General features: G+C 41.1%; 1 protein-coding gene across 3 annotated transcripts in view; it reads right to left on the bottom strand.

Moving 5' to 3' along the window:
* RPS24 (ribosomal protein S24) overlaps positions 1 to 23,291 on the bottom strand; it is a 146,204-nt gene that overhangs the window by 74,358 nt on the left and 48,555 nt on the right. The window contains exon 5 of one of the 3 annotated variants that reach the window (XM_074374297.1): positions 16,289 to 16,298. The exons of the other annotated variants lie outside the window; for them this stretch is intronic. Coding sequence (XP_074230398.1) covers positions 16,296 to 16,298 — 3 coding nt within the window. The 3' untranslated portion in view covers positions 16,289 to 16,295. Of the gene's footprint in view, positions 1 to 16,288; positions 16,299 to 23,291 lie in introns of those variants that run through there. 3 annotated transcript variants of the gene reach the window in all.

Here is a 23,291-nt window from a genome sequence, read left to right as displayed (position 1 = left end):
AGCATAAAATATCTTTCCACTAAGTACAACTTTTTGTTTCATTTTGACCACTGAAAATGTAGAGTCTGAACTGAGATGTGCCAGAAGTGTAAGATACATACTGGACTTCAAAGACTTAGCACTTAAGGGAAAAAGGAGTGCAACAGCTCATTAATGATTTCTTCATACTGATTACATGCTGAAATGCAAACGTTTTGGGTTATCTAAAATATAGCATTGGCTACTAGAAAAATTTAAATTTTAGATAGGTAGGTAGATAGATGGCTATATAGATGGATGGATAGACAGACAGACATAAATAGATAGATAGGTAGATAGATAGGTAGATAGATAGGTAGATAGATAGATAGATAGATAGATAGATAGATAGATAGATAGGGCTTGCATTCTATTTCTATTGAGCAGTGATGGTCTAGATCATTCTCCAGCCTAACCACCTTTTTTTTTTTTTTTTTTTTTTTTTGGCTAAGCTCCAGCTTATCAACCTTCCACTGACACATGGTCTAGACACTGTACTCAAACCAATACCTCCTGGCGTTTATTGGATTGTTTTGCATGAGTCTGCGGGGCAACTGCACCACATCAACCCGTGTCTTTTGGGCACAACCTGACGTTCACCCAGCTCCCCTCGAGCCTCAACATGGATGGTCTAGATTTATCATTTTAGGACAGTAGTTTTCCCTATTCAGTTTCTCCTGTTTGTTTCAACCCATTCTTCCTGCCACTGAGGGTCTCCCTTGCATCTTGATTCTGTCATTCAACCTATCTCTCTCAACTCCACAGCTTCCTCATATTTGATAAGCTTGCCTGCATGTCTTCAACCAGGGCAGCAGTTAAATTGCTGAAGGAGATAGGCCACATCTAGAGACTTATCTCACTTATCTCAGGCCCCCAGAGCCCGGCTTCCGGAACGACAGCAGCCCATTTATCAGCACCCTTTGGGCACCACCCTTCACCTTACCTGTCTGTGCTACACCTCCAAAATCCTTTTCTCCCTCTCTCTGCAGCAAGGTGAAAGAAATTCCACTGCCAACAGACTTCTTTAGGGAAATAACCACGGATGTATGTGAAAATACCGCCAAAAAGAAATTGTAACAGTGCTGTTTATAATAGAAAATAATAAGGAACAACTTACGTGATGTCTACAACAGGAAACTGGTTAAAATATTGTAAGTCCACCTACTGTAATGATCTGCGTACATTTAAAAAATGATGTTATAGAAAAATATTTAATAACAGGGAAAATTGTCCTCAATACATTTAAGTGCTAAAAGCATGTTACAGAACTGTATGTAAAGAACAATCGTATTTTTAAGTATGTATTTATATTAAGTGGGGAAAAAAACTGGCACAAAAATACATCAAACTGGTAAATGTGGTTATCTCTCGATGATGGAACTGAAATCACTTTTATTTTCCATGCCAAGTGTTCTGCTTACATTTTCTTGTTTAATATTCGCTGCAACTCTGTGGAGTAGGCGAGATCATCGTCATTTTACAAGGAGACCAAAACCAAGGCTCATAGCAGTTATCCAGCCTGTTTTGGGCCCCTCCAGAAGAAGCACAGTGTCACTGGAGATCCTGTCTCCCTGGCTAAGCCCGAAGCTCTTCCCCAAGACCCATAGCCTCCCTCCCAGAGGGTGGGGCCTGGAGGGTCGTGTAAGTATAGGCTATCTGGATTTCAGCCAAATGTCTGATTACAGCCAATCCTTCAACCTGTGCTTTAAATCCATCCTCCTCTTACCTACTCAAGGACGTGGCTTCAGCCATCTTCCCCCTCTCTCCCAAGTCATCACATGCCTCCTCACTACTGGTTTCTTTCAGCATATGAACATGCTCTTATTATTTATTTGTTTATTCATTCATTGAAAAAACAAAAACAAAACAGCCTCTCCTAACCTCACTTTTCCCTCCAGTTGCCAGTTCATTTCTCTCCTTCCCTTTAGAGCAAAACTCCTTGAAAAGGAGCACTAGGGAGCATTTGACAAATGGCACCAATTTAGGGGAACCCCATCAAATGTGGAATTGAGATGACTGGGTAGCCAGCTTTGCAATATAAAATTATCTCATTTGCTGCTCAGAGCCGGCGACAGAACATTCTGCCATTTTACAGCTGATGTCCAAGGCAAGGAAGAGCTGAACTGGCAGGAGCAGCTTCAAACCCAAGGCTCCTGGTTCCCAGAGGACATCTACAGTGAGAATATGGTGAGACTCCCAGGACCCAAGCCCTAGAACATACTTGGCCTCTTTAAGAATAGCAGTGATGGTGCTGGTGGGAATGCAGTTTGGTGCAGCCACTATGGAAAACAGTGTGGAGATTCCTCAAAAGACTAGGAATAGACTTACCATATGACCCAGGAATCCCACTCCTGGGCTTGTATCCAGAAGGAAATCTACTTCAGGATGACACCTGCACCCCAATGTTCATAGCAGCACTATTTACAATAGCCAAAACATGGAAACAGCCTAAATGTCCATCAACAGGTGACAGGATAAAGAAGATGTGGTATGTTTATACAATGGAATACTACTCAGCCATAAAAACCAACAACATAATGCCATTTGCAGCAACATGGATGCTCCTGGAGAATGTCATTCTAAGTGAAGTAAGCCAGAAAGAGAAAGAAAAATATCATATGAGATCGCTCATATGTGGAATCTAAAAAACAAAAACAAAAACAAACAAACAAACAAAAACAAAGTGTAAATACAGGACAGAAATAGACTCACAGACAGAGAATACAGACTTGTGGTTACCAGGAGGGTGGAGGGTGGGAAAGGATAGACTGGGATTTCAAAATTGTAGAATAGATAAACAAGATTACACTGTATAGCACAGGGAAATATACACAAAATGTTATGATAACTCACAGAGAAAAAAATGTGACAATGATTGTGTATATGTCCATGAATGACTGAAAAATTGTGCTGAACACTGGAATTTGACACAACATTGTAAAATGATTATAAATCAATAAAAAATGTTAAAAAAAAAAAAAAGAATAGCAGTGATGGCTCCTCCCCAGGATGAATATTAAACCTAATCCAGCCTGTTGCATAAATCATAAGAGCATCATCATTTCATATTTTCTGAGGACTCCTGTTACCTGCATAATGGAAGTGCATGGTCTCCAGTATCAGACAGATCTGCAGTTGGATCCTAGCTCTGCTACTGACCATCTGTATGACTTCAGGAAAGTTTCCTCCATTGTAAATAAACTGTCATGAAGATCAACAGAGGCAACGAAAGCACACTGTTAGGAAACCTGGTGCCTGGCACACAGATGCCCCTGAAGTCGTATTGATTAACAGTAGCTGTTGCCCTTCACAATAGCACTGTGAGGTAGTGTGAAGGCAGGGGTCCCTTTCTATGGTGACTGGCCCTCCAGACAAATGCCAGCTTCAATGAGATGTTTCCTTTTTGGTCACCAGCCTATTCCCTATATAGGTGGAAGCCTCTAGTCTCAAGTCATAAAAAAGAGCACACAACTCTGTTCTAGTGTAGTGGGTTTAATTCCCATGGAAAAGCTGCCATGGGATTGTAAGAGCACATTAAAATTGCAGTGACTTAATTCAAAAGGATTCCAGGGGGTTGGGTCCTAGGTGCTCAAGCTTGTAAGACTTGGTTATCTCCATAAGAGCATGGCTGCTCCCAGGTAGCCCCATAAAAGAGACACTTCAGACCTCTCTCTAGTAAATCAAAAATCGATTTACTGGAACGCACAATCCTGTCTGAGATGCTGCTGTTACACCCATTTATGGAACCTCCGTCCTGCCCCTGAGCACATATGGTTGACACAGAAATTTCTCTGCAGAGGCTTTCCAAGATCCAGGATGACAGGCCCCAGGTCCTCCCCATCATTGTGTGCTGCACCCTGCCTGGAGGAGTAGGCCTGGTAGCTCTTTGCTCTCCCCAGAGTGGGGCTCCTCCCATCCTCCTCAGCTGCATCTAAAGGGGCAAGAATCTACATCAGCCCTTGTATTTGTTTCACTGACATCTGAGTAGGGTGTGTTCTCTGGCTGAGGGCTAATTTGTTAGAAGGAAAAGGAGCTGATCTTTGTTTCCCCTTTGGAACTAAGAGAGAATTCTCTGATTCAGCTTTGACGGTGAGTAAGGCAGATGCCTATAATTTTAGATTCTATTTACAATTTAGGTTTTGCCACCTTGCAACAATAATGGTGACAGTGCTATGGACTGAACTGTGTCCCCCAAAATTCATATGTTGAAGTCCTAAATCCCAGTGTGATGCTATCTGGAGACAGGGCCTTTGAGAGGTAAGCTTAAACGAGGTCATGAGGGTTGGGACCCTTATGATGCACTTAGTGCCCTTATAAAAAGAAACATCAGAAAGCTTGCTTCTCCACCTATAGGCACCAAGGAAAGACCACGTGAAGATACAGCAAGAAGGTGGTTGTCTGCAACCCAAGGAGAGAGTCCTCACCAGCACTGACATTGGTGGCACCTTAATCTTGGATTTCCAGTTTCCAGAACTGCGAGAAATAAATTCCTGTTGTTTAAGCCACCCAGTGTATAGTATCTTGTTGTTACAACAACCTGAGCAGCCTAAGACACTCAGTCATTTGATCTTTCTTATTGAAAGAAATCTGATGAGTATAGCCATACTATTTTGGGAATATCTATCAAAAATAGAAACTTTATTAAGACAGTTAATTTTTTCAGGAAACCAAACTTTGAATTAACAAATGATGACTCAGGGCAATTTCTGAAAAAATTAATGCTTATAAGATGATTCAGTGCTATTCTCAGGCAACCTGAATCTTCATGTGATCATCTCTCCCTGATTGTGGTTGGGAAGGGAAGGCCTTGCTGTATATTTCCAAAGAAATTAAAAATAAGGTGTACTCTTTGAAAAAGACCAAAGCATAACTGAAGTGAACAAAAGGAAACTAAAGCCTGGGAAAGAAATTGAAGAAAACAAGAAAAAGTAATTACAGAAAGGCACACTGCATTAGAAGAGGCAAGAAATGGAAACAGGATCAAGACCTTGAAGGCACCTTGAGAAAAATACACAAAGTAAAACAAAAGAGCAAAGGTAAACTCTATCAGTAAAATAACAGATATCAAAAATAGATCAATGATATCCAGAAAGCACTTACTTGGTGTTCCTGAAGAAGAAAACAGAACTGGTCAAGCAGGAAAATAGACATAATAGAAAACAATATTCTAAAACAAATGAAGACCTCAGCCTGCAGATCAAAGGGCAATTTGTCATCTCAGGCTAATTTATTCATGAAGTAAGAACTCCAGTGGGCAGAGAAATCAAGTCGGCTACAAAGGGACACAGTCAGCTACAAGGGAACACTGTGTCCACGTTCGTCTCTGCAACGATAAATGTCAAAAGGTGGAATTCAAGGGTTGGTGTGGGGCAGAATGCAACGCAAGATTTGTATTAGCCCAGCCAAGGTGTTATCAAGTATAAAGACAACGAAGTTCTCAGGAAACACAGCAGCAATCAAACCCTTCCTAACCATAAAATACAGCCAACTAATAAATGAATCCAAAAGAGGTAAAAAGAAGAACTGTGCTGTGCAAGACCTGGCTGTAAAAATGGAGTGCATTTAACTTCAGAGCAAAATCTACGGAAGTGTGAGAACTGAGGTTACAAAAGAACCTAAAGTAGTATGGACCTTAACAATGTCAAAACAATAATATAACCGACAAACATCAGAAAGTGCAGGGAGGGGAGAAGGGACAGAGGAAGACTGCGTGCCCAGAGTCTCTGGTGCTTCATCGTGAGGCGTCAACACTGTCGAAGGGTGAACTCCGTTTTTACCTGTCCGAGCATCACTCTTCAGGCTCTCAGCCCGAATGCCCTCCAGATTCAGCTTTACCCACAGTGAATTAAGTGCCTTATCCATATTTTCCTCAGGAAGTTGATTTTCCCAAATCCAGCGACAACATTCTGATTGAAACGCTGGAGTTAAACAGAGCTGATTAAACTAGCTCCAATCTCCTCCCAGGCTCCAATCTTCTTTCCTAGGAGACATCCTCTCCCCAACTCTGGGGTCGTCTCCATACCAGCCCCTCCACTCTGTTAATATATCCTTTCGCCAGTCCCTGCACTCCTCAACATCCCCGCCCTCCCCACTGCAGTCTGCTCTTTCTCTTAGACCTCTGACTCCAAGCTTGAGGAGGAGGGATCCACTCCTCACTGCCCACAGCCATCTGCAGACCATGGTCCCCCTACAAACACTCAGGAAAGTCTCTTGCTCCTGACAGACCATCCTCCTCTATTATGTTTCCCAATGTGTGTTCCAAAGATTCTAATCCTACAGAGTACTTCACTGAATAAGGGTTCCATGGTCCCATATGTATGGGAATCACAGATCCTACACCTCCATCCTGTAGATTCATCAGATACAAAGGTGTGTTAAAAGCTAGGAGAATTTAATAGTAAAAATATCTGGCCTTTCCCAAACTTCCTACTCCATAGAACCCTTGTCACAAGAATATATATTAACATTTGCTTGAATTGGGAATCAATGGAACACACTTTGGGAAACATTCTACCAGTCTACTTGATACTCTCTCCTCATAGTGTCACTGCCTGGCAGAAGTCCTCTTTCTCCTTGCCCACCTTCTTCCACAGCCCTTCTCCAAGTTGCCCCTTCTGCGGGTGTAGTAGGAATGACTTTCTGCCTGCCCAGTATCCCTTATCCTTCTTCTGATTAAAACAGCTCATTTTGAGGGGAGACTATTCCATCACCCTCACCCTCAGACCATGTGGTTCAGCTCTAAATGTTAAGTGTGACTCAGGCCTGGCCAAGGACAGCACTGATTCCCCTGGCCACAGTAATCAGATCACTGATGGACTGGGAACACCAGCCAGATCCCTGAAGGAACAACTGCAAAGCCTTTGCTGGAGCTTCTGCTGGCATTGCTCAGCAAGTAGGACGTAAGCACAGAGAAGCCGGTGGCCATCTTTTGGACAGCCTGCCTGAGAAGTAAATCAACACAGAAGAAAGTGAAGCTCCAAGATATTCCTGATAATAAAATGCACCTATCAATGCTTGGTTTCTTATGCTTTTTAGTTACAAGAGTCAATAAATGCCTCCTTTTCCCCTAAGTATAATTAAAAATTCTGACCCATGTGGTAGGCTCTCAGCCCAAACACTGTGCCCTGTCCTACCCTTAATCAGAAGGAACTTCAGTGGCCAATTAATTCAGGAAAAGTTGGTCTCAAGTAATCCCAGACTCAGAAAACCCTTTCAAGTCCCAATCAAATCCCCAACTCTTGTCAACTCCCAGCCAAATTCCCCAGCTCAGCTGTTCTGAATTTTCTCTTACTTTGCAGAGCCCCTCTGATGTGCTTTTCTTCAACAGCATTCATCTCAACTCAAAATTTCTCTCCAGGTATTCACTTGTCCAACACAATTCTTGGAGTAAGGGCATGCACTCCTCCCTTCCAGAGCAACCATGGTGGGTGTCCTTGTCCTTCTACTGTCCCCTTCCCTGGGATCTCACTCCTTCAGTTTAACTGTCCCAACATGGAAAAGTGACTTGGTATAGTAGAGTGTCACAGTATGATAAGATACTCTGTAACTGATTTATGTGGTACTATCAAGGTGTTATAACAGCACAAGACAATAGAAGTATTCGGTGTAAAAAGCAGAACACAAAGTTGTGTGTGAAGCAGAATCAGATATGTGAATACAGAGAAATCAATAGGTAAATGATAAAGACTGGCAGGAAATTCATGATAACACCGGTAATGGGTGTCCTTCCCCAGTGGGACAATGGGTAATTGTGTCTTTCTACATCCTTTTTTTTTCCTTCTAATTTTCAACTTATATGACTTTTAAGTGAAAAAACATTTCAAAAAATATTGAAAATCACACAAGAGTTTATAGAAAATTAGTTACTTAATTGAAACTACTTTCAATTACTATTCTTTCTATTGTCTAACTTCCAAATATTTTTTAAAGACCTCTATACTTACTGCCTCCACTTTCCTCACTCATAACCCCATCACTACACCCCCCTACTTTGCTTTCTGGCTTTTCTCCACAACATTCTCTGAAAAAGCCCCTCTGGAACATTGCCAAGTTAATTGGCACATTTCTGACCCTCTGTATCAGATAATATTGCTGATCACCATCCATAGTTTTAATAGAATTTTTTAAAATGGCGACAATAGTATAATGAAACACCATGAATCCATCCCCCAGTGTCCAACATTATCAACTCATGACTAATCTTGTTTCATCTATATCCCACCCATTTCTACCCCCCTCGATTTTTTTTCATTTTATATTACATACATCACATTTTCTCAAGTTTTCTAAAAAAAAATGTTATTCCAATTTGATGAAGAATAGATGCACGTTGTAGAAAACATAGAAAGTAAGGAAAGTAGCACAATTAGTAAGTATACTTTTGGTTGTAAATGATAAAAACCTAGCTCAAATCAGCTTAACTGGTTCATGGAATGAGGAAATCCAGAGTACAATTGTTTACGGCATGGCTGTTTCTAGGGATTCAAATAATGTCAACTGAATCATGTGTTCCAGGGTTTAGGGGTGGGGGAAGGTCGGGAAAAACAAAAACTCTGGCTGTACAGTCCACTACAAATAGCTGGAAGCAAAATGATGGCTTACATTTCCATTACTCAGAATAATCATACTTGATGTTTTAGTACATTTCCTCCATGTCTTTTCCATGCACATTTTACCCTGCTTACATGCAAACTTTGAACCAGCCAAGTATTGCATCCTATAAGGTACAATAAATAACTGGATATTTTCAACAGCCTCATCACAAGAAGTAACCACTGCACTAATACAATACTTGCAGTCCTGGCAGGTGGACGTCCAGGCAAGCGTGTTTGTAATGCCTGCCCGAGCTCTCTACAACTGCCATCCTACAGCAGCAGTGCTGTCCAACAGAACTTTCTGCAGTGACCTGCACTGTGCAGTGTGGTAGCCGTGTAAATATTTTGTTCATTCTTATGCTATTATAAATGGAATTGTTCTCTTAATTTCATTTTCAGACTATTCATTGATAGTATTTTTTAATTTTGATCTTGCATCCTGTGATCTTGATAAACTGGTTTATCAATTCTAATAGATTTTTTAATGTTTCAGATTTTTCCATATATAAAATCATATGATCTGCACATAGAGATAGTTTTACTTCTTACTTTACAAGCTGTATTTCCTTTTATTTCTTTTTTTTTTTTTTTTTTTTTTTTTTTTTTTTTTGCCTAACTGTCCTGGCTAAGATATAAGTAATAAGAGCAGACGTCTTTGCCTTGTTCTTGATCTTAGAGGGAAAGCATTCAGTCTTTCACCGTTAGGTATAATGTTAGTGGTGGGTTTTTCATGAATGTGTTTTATTAGATTGAGAGAGTCCTCTTTGGTATTTAGCTGCCATAACAAATTGCCACAAACCTGGTGGCTTAAAACAACAGAAATATACTCTTTCACAATTCCAGAAGCCAGAAGTCTGAAATGAAAGTGTCACAGTGCCATGCTTCTTCCAAAGACTCTAGAGGAGAATCCTTTGCTGCCTCTTCAAGTGTTTGATGACTCCAGGCATTCCTTGGCCAGTGGCTGCATCACTCAGATCTCTGTCTCCATCTTCATGGAGACTTCTTCTCTGTGTCTCTATGTCTTTTCTGTCTCTTTAAAAGACACTCATCATTGAATTTAGGGCCCACGTGGGTTATCCAGGATGATCTCATCTCTAGGTCTTTAACTTTAAATCTACAAAGACATTCTTTGCAAATAGGGTCACATTCATAAGTTCTTGGATATGGACATGGGGGTGAGGGTGGATACCAGTCAACCCACTGCATCTTCTATTCCTAACTTGAAATTGTGTTTCAAATTCCTAGTATGGAAGAGTGTTGGATTTTGTCAAGTGCTTTTTCTGTGTCTATTGAGATTATCACATGTTTTTTGTTTTTCATTTTATTGATACGACATATTACCCAGGTTGATTTTCAGATGTCAACCAATCATGCATTTCTGGGATAAATCCCATTTGATCATGGTGTATAATCCTTTATATGTTGCTGGATTTGATTTACCAATATCTTGTGGAAGATGTTTGCATCTATATTCATAAAGGATATTGATCTGTAGTTTTATTTTCTTGTGTTGTCTTTTTCTGATTTTAGTATCTGGGTCATATGGTATCTGGCTTCAAGGAATGTGTTAGAAAGCGTTCTCTCCTGTTATTTGGAAGAGTTTGTGATTTGTATTAGTTTCTCTTTAAACATTTGGTAGAATTAACCAGTGATGCCATCTGGTCCTGGTATTTCCTTTGTGCGAAATTTAATTACCAGTTCAATCTCTACTTGTTATACGTCTATTCAGCTTTTCTGTTTCTCTTGAGTCAGTTTTGGTAGTTTGTGTCTTTCTAGAAATGTGTCCATTTCATCTTGTTGGCATACAGTTGTTCATAATATTTCCTTACAATCCAGTTTATTCATATAAGTTCAGTAGTGATGTTCCTTTTTCCATTCCTGATTTTAGTCACCTGTTTCTTCTCTCTTTCATTCTTGGTCAGTAAACTTTGAATCAAAACATGACACTAAGTAAAGTTTTGTCAATTTTGTTGACCTTTTCAAAAAACCAACTTTTAATTTCATTGACTTTATTGCTTTTCTATTCTCTATATTAAGTTTTCTAAGACTTGTTTTATGGTCTAGCATATGGTCTGAACTGGAGAATGTTCCATGTGCACTTGAGAAGAACATGTATTTTGTTTTTGCTGGATGGAGTGTTTTGTAGACATCTGTTAGGTCTAGTTGATTTAGAGTGTTGTTCAAACTTATTTTTGGTTGACCTTATGCTTCATTTTATCTATTACTGAAAGTTGAGTTCAGAAAGACCTCAACTATTACTGCTGAATTATCTATTTCTCCCTCCATTTCTGTCAGATTGTTTTTGTTTTGTTATGTTTGTCTTTTTGTTTGCTTCATGTATTCAAGGTTCTGTTGTTAGGTGCATGCAATTTTAGAATTGTTATGTCTTCCTGATGGATTGACCTTTTGTCTTTGAATCTAAAGTGTATCTCTTTTAGACAGCCCACCAGTTTATTTTAAAGTAAATGCCAAACACCAGGTCATTTCATCTGTGACTTCTTCAGTATGTATCTCTAAAAGATCAGGACTTTTTTGAAAAACATAAACACAATACCATTATCACATCTAAAAACATTCATGACTTTACTTCAATTTAAAAAATAAAATGAAATAAATAAAAACATTCACATAATTTCTTAATACCACCAAATACCCAAAGTTGTTAAGTAAGAAGGGTGAGAATGTAGATCAAGGAATGAATAGGAAGGGGTTCATCTAAAGTCTTTATAACACTCATTACCCTTCCTACCCAACCTGTTGTGCAGTGGGCCCTAAATCAAAGCATTCATCACCCAGTGAAAAGGAGCTGGAATGACCTACCTAGGAAGACCAAAAACAGCTCATGGGGATGTTGCAGGCATTCAGGCTTTTCCAGGGCAGTAGTCTCCTGTTCACTCACCACTAGGGGAACCCTCCAAGCCCTAGGTCCTCAGAGCTCTGAAGCTGCTCTTTTTTAAACATGATTGGACAACTCAGAACTGCCAAACATTTGGGGCAAGCTGCCAAAATGAAAGCAATAAACCAAGAAATATAGAAAAATAGATCCATGGGAAGCTATCTTAATTCAGCCCAGAGAAGAGCTGAGAGATTCAAGAAGCTACTTCATTCATGAAGAAACATAAAAACATGACACAAGTACAAGATACAGTGAAAACTGGAATAAGAAAGGGCTGTTGGAAAGTTAAATTGAGGTTATCAAGATAGAATTTTCTACAGGAAGGGTTGAAAGATAAAGTCAAGGAAATTCTCCATATTGAAAAACAGAGAATTTGTACAAAAATAGTAGGAGATAATACAGTGATTCATCTAAGAGTTTCAATATTTGATTAATAGGTGTTCAAGAAAGAGAAAAGGGAGGAGGACTTGTCCACAGAGGAGTCTTCCGACAAGGACACAACAGATATGCCAGGCCTAGGAAACAGCATGTACAAGACACAAAGGCCTGAGAGAGGTTGAGCTGTTTATGGAGCTGCAAGCAGTTCTATGTGACAGAAGGAAAGGATATCTGAGAGGAAGGGCAGAGAAATTAAATCTCAGAGGTAGAACCAGAGAGGGCTTGAATACCACACAAGGAAGTTTTGGTCTTTAAACTGCAGGCTATTGAGGGTTTTCTAAGCAGAGAAGCAAGATGATTGGGTTTGCAATAAGGAAAGATTAGTCCAGAGTCCAAAATATGGGTGATGAACTATTCTAGATATCAATTGTTGTGAAACTAACAGCCCCACACTCAGTTTCTTGAAGCAACAACAGTCTTGTATTTGCTGACAAATCTGTAATTTGGACAGGTCTTAGTGGGGACGGTAGTAATGGCTCCACATGGCACCAGCTGGGAAGACTCAAATACTGGAAGTGACTTTGGGGCTGGAGTCACAAAATGGCTGCTGGAGCTCCTACCTCACATCCTTTGGGAAAAGTAAGAGAATGGGCTTTCCCCCAGCAAATGTCTCATCAAGGCTCATGGAATCTGACTGGGTCACCAATTGCCTGGCCCAATCACTGTGGCCCAGGCAATGCAGTACACTGGTTGGCCCAGCTTTCTCACCCTAACTCCCCACTTGAGCCAAAGAGGAGTCCCACCCTAGCATGGACTGAGAGGGACAAAGGAGAGCATCTCCAAATGATAAGCAGAGGAGGAAGGTGGGGTGGATGCTGGGAAGGCAAACATCAGGTAAGCACGCCTGTCTCCCTGTTCCCATGTCTTGCAAAGGTGGAAGGAATGCTAATTCTCCTAACTGGAGAGCTCTGTACTCAGAAGGGCCATTTATACTCTGCTCAATACAACTGATGAAGCATAAACTAATTAATTCTTACAGTGAGAGCATCCCTATCAGGTTTTTCCCAAATAGTAATGAATCATTACCAGCCCAAACCTTAGCATCTGCTCACTCAATCAATCCGTGGCTAGTCACATGCTATTAATGTCATCTGCACCGTTGCCCCAGTACCAGGCAGCCTGCATCCCCAGCCCCCAGAGTCTCATTAGCCTGTGTAACCAGAGGACCTCAGGCCTGTGAGAGGATGAGGATTTTATCATGGGTGCTGGGGTACAGCTTGTTGAGGGGGATGTCCGTGGGTGCAGTGAAAGAATGACCTATTTCCAACTCTTAAAATAAAAAAATCTTGGAACTGAAGGGATCTTTGAGCCAAAAGTTCCTCCAGTCTCTTCTTACACAGTGAGCTCAGGACCTCACAAGGCAAGCACATCTAAGTGTTAGAATTTCTCAGTCCATGCCTCATTAATTAGTTAATTATATGCAAATTTGAGGCAGCTTGAATGAATATGTCCAATGCAAAGGGATAGAATGAAAAGCAAAGGGACAAAAGGGCAGGAGAAAATAAAGCAAGGGGTAAGATTAGCATTCAGAAAGACAGCCAGCCACTCTACAGAGCCACAAATTTGTCATTAAGCTCCCTGTGGCCAAAGGAGGAGGGAACCATGATTAGTGACAAATTCACAACACTGGTAAGAGAGAGAGAGATCCCAAGAATGGCTGTTCAAACAACTTGTTATGGAAGCCTGTTTTTCCTGAAACTGTTTGCTCATATTGAACCAAAATCTAATTTCTCTCTAATTTCTACATGTCTGTTCAACTCAACAGGCATTTAAGAAAGCCCCAGTGACTCATTCTGCAAACTTCAAGTATGTACCTGTGATGGGCAAGACATTAGACTCTGGGCTCTGTGGGGCTCAGGTTCCCCAACTTCTACCATTCATTACCTGTGTGACTTTAAACAAATCCCTTAACCCATGTGCCTCAGTTTCCTCATCAAAACATGGAAACAAATAACCCTGGAGTACCTACCTTACAAGGTGGGGAGACACAAATGGTACATGAGCCTCACCTTGCTTCAAGAGGAGTTAGTCTCACTCTGCCTTTCCAATCTTGTTGTCATCCACCCGCTTCATAAACTCTCTGCTCAAGGTAAATCTAACTTCCTGGTGTATCCTCAAATTTCAGCTCCTCAGTCTTTCTTTGCAAAAGTGATGCCTTCCTTCTAGAACGCCTTCCTCCCTACTCTTACCTCCACCTCCAATCTCTAAAGCCTGGGCACCTTCCATAGCCCAGCTCAAACAGCAGCTCCCACAGGTAGTCGACTGTGAGTTCTACAGTTGCCTATCACATTTACCTTCTCCAAATCCTCTCGGCTATATCTGCACCACCCTCCAGACAAGCGTATCTATTCAGAAATTCCTTCCTGTTACTTCTCAGGGAATTTAAATGTTTTTTTGAATATCAACTCCCAAGGAAAATCAACTGAGAAAGCCAGGAAAAAAATAGCATAATTCTCCTGTGAAAATTAAAGTGTATCAATACAGAGACATTACTGGTTCAAAGGAATCCATCAATGTCAAGCCAGACCTGAGAGCAGGAAACACTGACATACAGAGTTGAAAGTTAGAGTTGACACGAGTCAGTCTTGCTTATGGCTGTTGCTGTGTTATCAGTGATGCCCTTTTTGCTGCTAACAGTGAATTATTCTTGAAAATAAAATAAACATTAATAAGTTTATATGCATAGTATTCTTGACATAAATCCTATGAGTTGTGTTCCAAGAAATAACAAGTTTTAGAAGATAAGGACTTCCTGAGCGCTGTTAACCTTGCTAGGAGATCTCAGTGTTACATTATTCAAACACTGCCCAATAATGTTCACTGGCATTTTCCCATGTTTTAAAGCCATTATAGGCTACAGTTCTATTCTACCAATTTAATATTTCTTATTTTTTACACCAAAAAATTAGCTATATAGAATAATAAGTAAAAAGAATGAAGAACACTGGAAGTCTTAAGAATAGCTTATGATCTTGAGAATTCCTTGGAATTCTCATTTTTCTGTTCCTGTGTCCCAAAGATTAGTGTCATTACATTAAGATCTTCCTGCTTTCTACTTTGTATTACAGTTATCCATCCTTGTCTCAGCTCTTCTAATAGACTCCTGGGTTTGATGACAAGAGTCACACCCAGTCACTGCTAATCCTCCCACCTTCCCCTGCGCTGCTCAGCATGAACCTCACACACACAGGAAACCAAGACAGCTTCTCAAAATAGAAAGAGCCTGGGCATTGGGGGTTTGCATGTCAGCACTGTCACATTCTCACAGTCTGGACTTACGTGTGGCCTAGACTCTCTGAGCTTCAGCTTCCTCATCTGAAAAATGGGGGAAATAATAATATCCACCTAAAGGGTTGCAACAGGAATCAAGTGAGGTAATATATATCATACACACCCAGTACAGGTTTCCCCTTTCTTGACAATAAAAGTTCAGTTCTAATAGGATGGGTGGTTGAATGGACGAATGGCTAAACTACTGGAGAAGATGGCAAGTGCCTCCCATACACACATTCCCAGGTCCCATGCCCGAGGCCCTCTTCACAGTCAGAGGGACAGTCTAAACTGAAAAAATTTAATGGGAGGCTCTGATTTCCTGTGTTGCAGAGAAAGCAAGCATCAAAAATTAGTGTGCTTTTGCATTAGTGTATGTAAAATAGATAAACAACAAGGACCTACTGTATAGCACAGGGAACTGTATTCAATTTCTTGTAATAAGCCGTAATGGAAAAGAAATTGAAAAATATGTATGTATGTATGTATGTATGTATGTATGTGTATAACTGAATCGCTTTGCTGTACACCTGAAACATTGTAAATCAACTACACTTCAATAAAAAATAAGATAGATAGATAGATAGATAGATAGATAGATAGATAGATAATAGATAGATAGATAGAGCAAGCTCATGTGCTTCTGGTGATGCCACACACCCATAGAAACATAAAAACAAATCCCATTTCCTCAACAAAATTGAGACCTGTCTTACCCCAAATGGCAGGACCATAGTCCAGGTGACAGAGACGATGCTGGTTTTTTAATTCCTTTGTACAGGTTTAGACTGTGCTTAGGAAGGAAGGAAGCAAGCAAGGAAAGAACGGAGGGAGGGAGGGAAGGAAGGCAAGATGAGAGAAAAATTAAGCAATGGGCCAATCTACTTAGTTCTCTAGTGAGAAAACCAGCAGGCCCACAGCTCTCACTCATGGGAAGATAGAATAAGAATTGGTGTTTTTTTCTTTTCTTCATAGGCATGGAACTCATACTCTCACATACACGTTAGTCTGCAAGTTTGGGGCAAGTCAGACATTGGATAAGTCAGGATTCTTTCAGCAGCAAGTGACAGGAATCCAGCTCAAAATGGCCTTGGCAAAAATAAATGAATTTATTGTCTCCAATAAAGTCCAGGGTAGACCTTGCTTCAGGCAAAGTTGAATACAGGAGTTCAGATCCTTTCTTCAGAACGTTTTCTCTCTCTTATGCTCTCTTGCATCTTCTCTCTCTCTCCCCATCTCTCTCTGGCTTTCATCTTTCCTCCCCTCTGTTTTGAATTCACTCCCAGGCAGGCCATCTCCCCGTGGTAGCCCTTGCATGGCTTACCTCCCACCAGCTTAGCAAACACTAAAAAGAGAACTTCTATAGGAGCAACAAACAGTTGGAAAAAGAAAATTTTAAAAACTTTTTACAATAGCATCACAAAATATAAAATACTTGGGAATGAACATAATGAGAGACCTCTACACTGAGAATAACACAACAATGCTCAGAGAAATGCAAGAAGAACTTAAAAAATGGAGAGAGATATCATCTCCATGGATTGGAAGATTCGGTATGGATAAGACATCAGCTTTTTCCAAATGGATCTATAGATTTAATGAGGTCCCAATCAACATCCCAGCATGGTTGGGTTTTTTTTAAGAATTGGAAGTGCTATTCTCTAATTTACATGAAATTCCAAGGACCTAAATAGCAAAAAAAATTTTTTGAAAAAGGACAAAATTAGAAAATTCATATTGCCTAACTTCAAGGCAGTATTATCAAGGCACTGTAATATTGAATAAAGAATATTCAGATAAGGGAGGAAGGTATGGGTCAGTGGTAAAGTGTGTGCTTAGCATGCACGAGGTCCTGGGTTCAATCCCCTGTACCTCTGTTAGAAAAATAAATAAATATTCTCCAATGATGACATACAAATGGCTAATAGGCACATGAAAAAATTCTCAATGTCACTAATTATCAGAGAAATGCAAATCAAAATTACAATGAGGTATCACCTCACACCAGTCAGAATGGCTATCTTTAAAAAGTCCACAAATGATAAATGCTGGAGAGGCTGTGGAGAAAAGGGAACCCTCCCAAACTACTGGGGGGGATGCAGTTTCGTGCAGCCATTGTGGAGAACAGTATGGAGATTCCTCAAAAAACTGAAAATAGACTTACCATATGATCCAGCAATCCCACTCCTGGGCATATATCTGGAGGGAACCTTAATTCAAAAAGATACCTGCACCCCAATGTTCATAGCAACACTATTTACAATAGCCAAGACATGGAGACAGACTAAATGTCCATTGACAGATGACTGGCTAAAGAAGCTGTGGCATATTTATACAATGGAATACTACTCAACCAAAAAAATAAAATAATGCCATTTGCAGCAACATGGATGGACCTGGAGATCATCATTCTAAGTGAAGAAAGAGAAAGAAAAATACCATATGATATCACTCTTATATGGAATCTAAAAAAAAAAAGCACAAATGACCTTCTTCACAAAACAGAAACAGATTCACAGACATAGAAAACAAACTTACGGTTACCAGTGGGGAAATGGGGTGGGCAAGGATAAATTGGAAGTTTGAGATTTGCAAATACTAACTAATACACATAAAATAGATAAACAACAACTTTCTTCTTTATAGCACAGGGAACTATATTCAATATCTTGCAGTAACCTATAATGAAAAAGAATATGACACCATACATAAAAATAAACTAAATGGATCAAAGGCTTAAACGTAAGACAAGATATAATAAACCTCCTAGAAGAAAACATAGGCAAAACATTATCTCACATACATCTCAGCAATGTTCTCCTAGGGCAGTCTAACCAAGCAATAGAAATAAAAGCAAGAATAAACAAATGGGACCTAATTAAACTTACAAGCTTTTGCACAGCAAAGGAAACCATAAGCAAAACAAAACAACAACCTATGGAATGGGAGAACATTTTTGCAAAAGATGAAACTGACAAAGGCTTGATCTCTAGAATATACAAGTAGCTTATATGACTTAATAAGAAAAAAACAAACAACCCAATCCAAAAGTGGGCAGAAGACCTAAACAAGCAATTCTCCAATGAAGACATATGAATGATCAATAGGCACATGAAAAAATGCTCAGTATCACTAAGTATCAGAGAAATGCAAATCAAAAGTACAATGAGGTATCACCTCACACCAGTCAGAATGGCCATCATTCAAAAGTCCACAAATGACAAATGCTGGAGAGGCTGTGGAGAAAAGGGAACCCACCTACACTGCTGGTGGGAATGCAGTTTGGTGCAGCCATTGTGGAAAACGGTATGGAGATTCCTCAGAAGACTAGGAATAGACTTACCATATGACCCAGGAATCCCACTCCTGGGCATATATCCAGAAGGAACCCTACTTCAAGATGACACCTGCACCCCAATGTTCATAGCAGCACTATTTACAATAGCCAAGACATGGAAGCAGCTAAATGTCCATCAACAGATGACTGGATAAAGAAGCTGTGGTATATTTATACAATGGAATACTATTCAGCCATAAAAATGACAACATAATGCCATTGGCAGCAACGTGGAAGAACCTGGAGATCATCATTCTAAGTGAAGTAAGCCAGAAAGAGAAAGAAAAATACCACATGAGACTGCTCATATGTGGAACCTAAAAAAAAGAACATAAATACAAAACAGAAACACTCATAGACATAGAATACAAACTTGTGGTTGCCAAGGGGGAGGGGGTGGGAAGGGATAGGCTGGAAGTTCAAAATTTGTAGATACTGACAGGCATATGCAGAATAGATAAATAAGATTATACTGTATAGCACAGGGAAATATATACAAGATCTTGTGGTAGCTCACAGTGAAAAAGATTGTGATAATGAATATATATATGTTCATGTATGACTGAAAAATTGTGCTCTACACTGGAAATTGACACAACATTGTAAACTGACTATAACTCAATAAAATAAAATTTTAAAAAAAGAATATGAAAACAAATATATGTATGTATATGTATGACTGAAACATGCTGTACATCAGAAATTGACACATTGTAAACTGACCATACTTCAATAAAAAATTTTTTAAAGAGAACTTTAAATGATGAAAGAAATAAAATTGCATAGTTAATTAATTGATTAAATCTAATTGCCTCCCCCATCAAAAAAAAATTTTTAAATAGATAAGTGAAACAGAATGAAATGTCCAAAATGAAAAGCTTTAGAACAGGAACAGTAATCGATTGTGATAAAAATCAGACTAGCCATTGCCTCTGCTGTGTGCACTGGGGAGAGGGTCGTATTGACTGGAAAGAGACAAGAGGCCACTTTCCGGGGTTGACTGGAAAAGAGCCTGAGGGACCTTCTTACGATATGGGAAATGATCTATGTCTTTATCTGGGTGTTAGTCACACAAATGTGTATACAGTTGGCCCTTGGACAATGCAGGGGTTAGAGGCATCCCACACAGTCAGAAATCCTCTATGACTTTCAGGTCGGCCCTCTGTAACCTGCAGTTCTGCACCAAAGATTCAACCAACCACAGATCGTGTAGCACTGTGGTACATATTTACTGAAAAAAAACCTGTGTGTAAGTGGAACCGAGTAGTTCAAACCCATGTTGTTCAAGGGCCAATCATACATTTGTCAAAGCTCCTCAAACTGAACACTGAAGATCTGTGCTTTTAACACTATCTAAATTATATCTCAGTGTTAAAAAATTTAAAAGAGAGCTTCTCTGTTATAAGTTCTAATGAGTTCCCATAGCTGTCTCTCATCGCACAAATGTGGTCTTACATCCATCCCTGAAGCGGCCAGGGGAAGGGAATAACCTGGTCGTAAAGGCCTCAGCAATGTGTCTATCCCTGGAGTTGAGGCATGGAGCCAGCACCCCTGAACTGCAGGATCTGGGGTGCTGTATTTCCTCAGAGTAAAAGTCAGGGTGCTCATCCGTTAACATTCAAGAGATAGAGAGAAAGAAAACATAGATGGAGGGAAAGAGGAGTTGAAGGGGAGCTGGAGTTCAGGCCATTGTGTTCTACCTTTCCCCTCTGACTGTAGAGTCACCTTGAAGGTCGAGCAGGAAGCCAAGACCATCCAAAGAACTAAAGGCCCACTTCCTATGTTTACTGGCAGGAGTCCGTAAAACTCCAGGAAAAGCCACTCATAAAAGCACCCCAGCATGGCAGAGTGATGGCACCGCAGCGTCTGCAGGAAACGGCCAGAGGAACAAGCCTAAGGCAGCACCCTCGACTCTCCATCAAGAGGGCACACAAAGGTACTGAGAGGGCAGGGACCCAGGATCAAGAGAAAGAGGCCACCATGGACAGGGACTTTGTGACCCGAGGACAAATGGCCAAAACCACAGACTCCACCCGCACACCACCCAGAAGGCTGGAAGAGACCAGTCACACCCTAGTGGCTGCCGGTCCAGGGAGCAGAGCAGCCAGCTCCCAGATACGCAGAACACCTCTCCTCACTGCCTTGGGTGCAAAGCCCTCAAGTACCCAGGTGCCATCCTGGGAAGAAGGGGAAGGAGTGAACTGAAAGACTGGGTGCTGACTTGAAGAGCCACTCAGCAACACACAGGGACCATTAGCCCAGCTCTGAGAGGAAAACGAAAAGGAAGAGCAGGAACATCTGCACTGAGAGGAGACTGAACAGACGGGCGGAGATGGTCACCAGCATGTTGGGTTCCCCTATTCCCCTGTAGGAAAGGGCCTCAGCAGGAAGGTCAGGTAAACCAACGGGCTACCTTTTAAAGCATGTCAAACTGAAGTGAGGAAATCTGCAGGTTCTACCACACAGATCTCATTTCATTTCAGTGTCATAAAGGCAAAACTACGTGCCCAGTGTCACAGAGACAGTAAAGGACATGGCTGAGACCTGAGAGAGGTCTGTCACATGCCAAAGACACATTCTTTCTGCTGCCTGGTGCACACCCCCCCCCCCCCCGCCTCAATGCCTTCCATTGTCTGTCCTGCTGTATCTGGACTCTTCCCCCACCATCTCTCCCAACCCTGTCCATGCCTTTGTCTTGAGGGATGTTCCTGCCTAAACTAGCCCCTTCTTGTTTCCTACCTGTTCAGGGGATCATGGCTCTATGGGCAGAAAGCCTCTGCACTAAGGATGGGGTGGAGGCGGCAGCCCAGAAACACCAGCCTCCAGGCTTCCTAGTCATCCTCCAGCAGCACGCTGGACCTCGCTCCAAATGGCCTCCAAGGACCTGCAGGAAAAAAGCCAAACTCCCCAACCTGACATTCCAAACAACCCCTCTTCTGACTCCAACCTGCCTTTCCTCTTGCCCCTGCTGATCTTACACACTCTGGGTGAAAACCAGACCTGCCTACTCTCAGTCCCCAAACTCTCAACTCTGCACCTTCACTTGCCACCCTCCTTGCTTCCATCACACTCTCTCATCTCTCATCCTGGAGGCCCACCCAACCTGCTCCTCCCAAAAGTGCCCCAGCTCCTCTAAGTCCTCCAAAACCCATTCATTGGGAATTGCTGCTGGATGGAAAGCTTTGCAAAATAGACAGAACTGGATTCAAATCTTGCCTGTGAGTTGCTTGACATTGGGCAAGTCACATTATCTCTTGATGCCTCCATTTGGCTCACCTGCAAAACTGGGACAAAACTCCTTACCTTATAGTGTTGCCCGGGGAGTTAAATGAGAAAATGTGTGCCAAGTATGTGGCAAGGCCTGGTACATGGCAGGTGTCCCAGAAATGTCAGTTCCCTTTTGCTACATCCTGAAGATCTTTCTAATTTTACCCTCTTACCCACAAAGGGATAATTCACAGCATAAGCATGTCTCTCCTTGTCTACTTTAGAAGAGTCACTTAGAGTAGTCTGGCTCAGGGAAGCAAGTATGGCTTTTAAAAGCATCCTTGGAATCAGACAAATCTGAGTTTGAGTTTTGGCTAGCTGCTTGAGCTGTGTGCCGCTAGATATGTTACTTAACCTCTCTGAGCCTCAGTTTTATAAAATGAAGGTAATAATAGTGACTACTTCAAAGGATCACTTTGAGGATTACATAAATGGGTAGTTGGTTTAGTGGAGTCTGAAATTAGTGGGCCACACGTAAAAAACAACTTTATTTCTAAGTACTGCCTTCATCCATGCCCAGATGAATCTCAATTTCCTATTTTATAATGACATCCCAGGAAGATCCCCTCAGTCTCTTCTCATTTTCAAAATCTAAATGGAAAGTCTAGTCTGGTTTGAAACCTCAGTTGTATATCTAATTTCTCTCTCACATCCTCCCCTTCCTCCCAGATCATCCAAGCATCAACCTGAGAGTCATGACACGAGAGAAGACACATGCTCTGCTCTTTCATCCTCCTCTCCTTCCTCCCCTAAGGCCCCTTCTCCTCAGAACCTTTTAAGCCTGAAAAGAAGGATAGAAAGGAAAGGGTATTGGTAGACAGTAGTATCCCCAATTTTAACCCTAGACTCATGGTAGGATTACACTTCCCAGTCTCCTTGAAATTAGGTGAAGCCATGGGGCTTGCTTAAGCAAAAAGACATGTGAGCATGGATCCCAGCAGGATAAGTAGAGATGGGCATGGAGAATGAACCAGAATATTCCCCATTGTCATAAAACTCTAAGATTTGTTACTTAGCATAACCTAGTCTATCTAACTGATACAGGTGGTGATGGCTCTTCCATGGCCCAATATTCACTATCTCTGGTAATAATATCTATGTGGCAGATCCCAAATTGATCTTGGAGTGCATGCATGAGCTCTTCAGGAGACCATACAGGAAGGAGGGTTCTCCACTACACATTCCCAAGAGCCGCTCCAACCTGACCTCATCTGATCTTTCTCAACAGTCGCCTTGGTGGTCTACTCCAAAGCCTCTTGCTGCTAAGCTCCTCTCCTCTGCAACCAGGCTCTTGGATGTATCTTGGCAGAATGATTCAAGCCTGACTGTATTCCAAGATGTCCACTCAACTCATGGACAGTTCATGCAATGTTACTGTGCCAAAATGCTGTACCCTCTCTCCAACCCAGTGTTTCTCTCTGTATTCATTTCCTATTGCTGCCATAACAAATTACCAAAAAGAGTGACTCAA

This window comes from Camelus bactrianus, chromosome 11 (genome assembly GCF_048773025.1).
Source record: "Camelus bactrianus isolate YW-2024 breed Bactrian camel chromosome 11, ASM4877302v1, whole genome shotgun sequence".
Classification (NCBI taxonomy): Eukaryota; Metazoa; Chordata; class Mammalia; order Artiodactyla; family Camelidae; genus Camelus; species Camelus bactrianus.
This window is presented reverse-complemented; position numbering and strand designations above follow the sequence as displayed.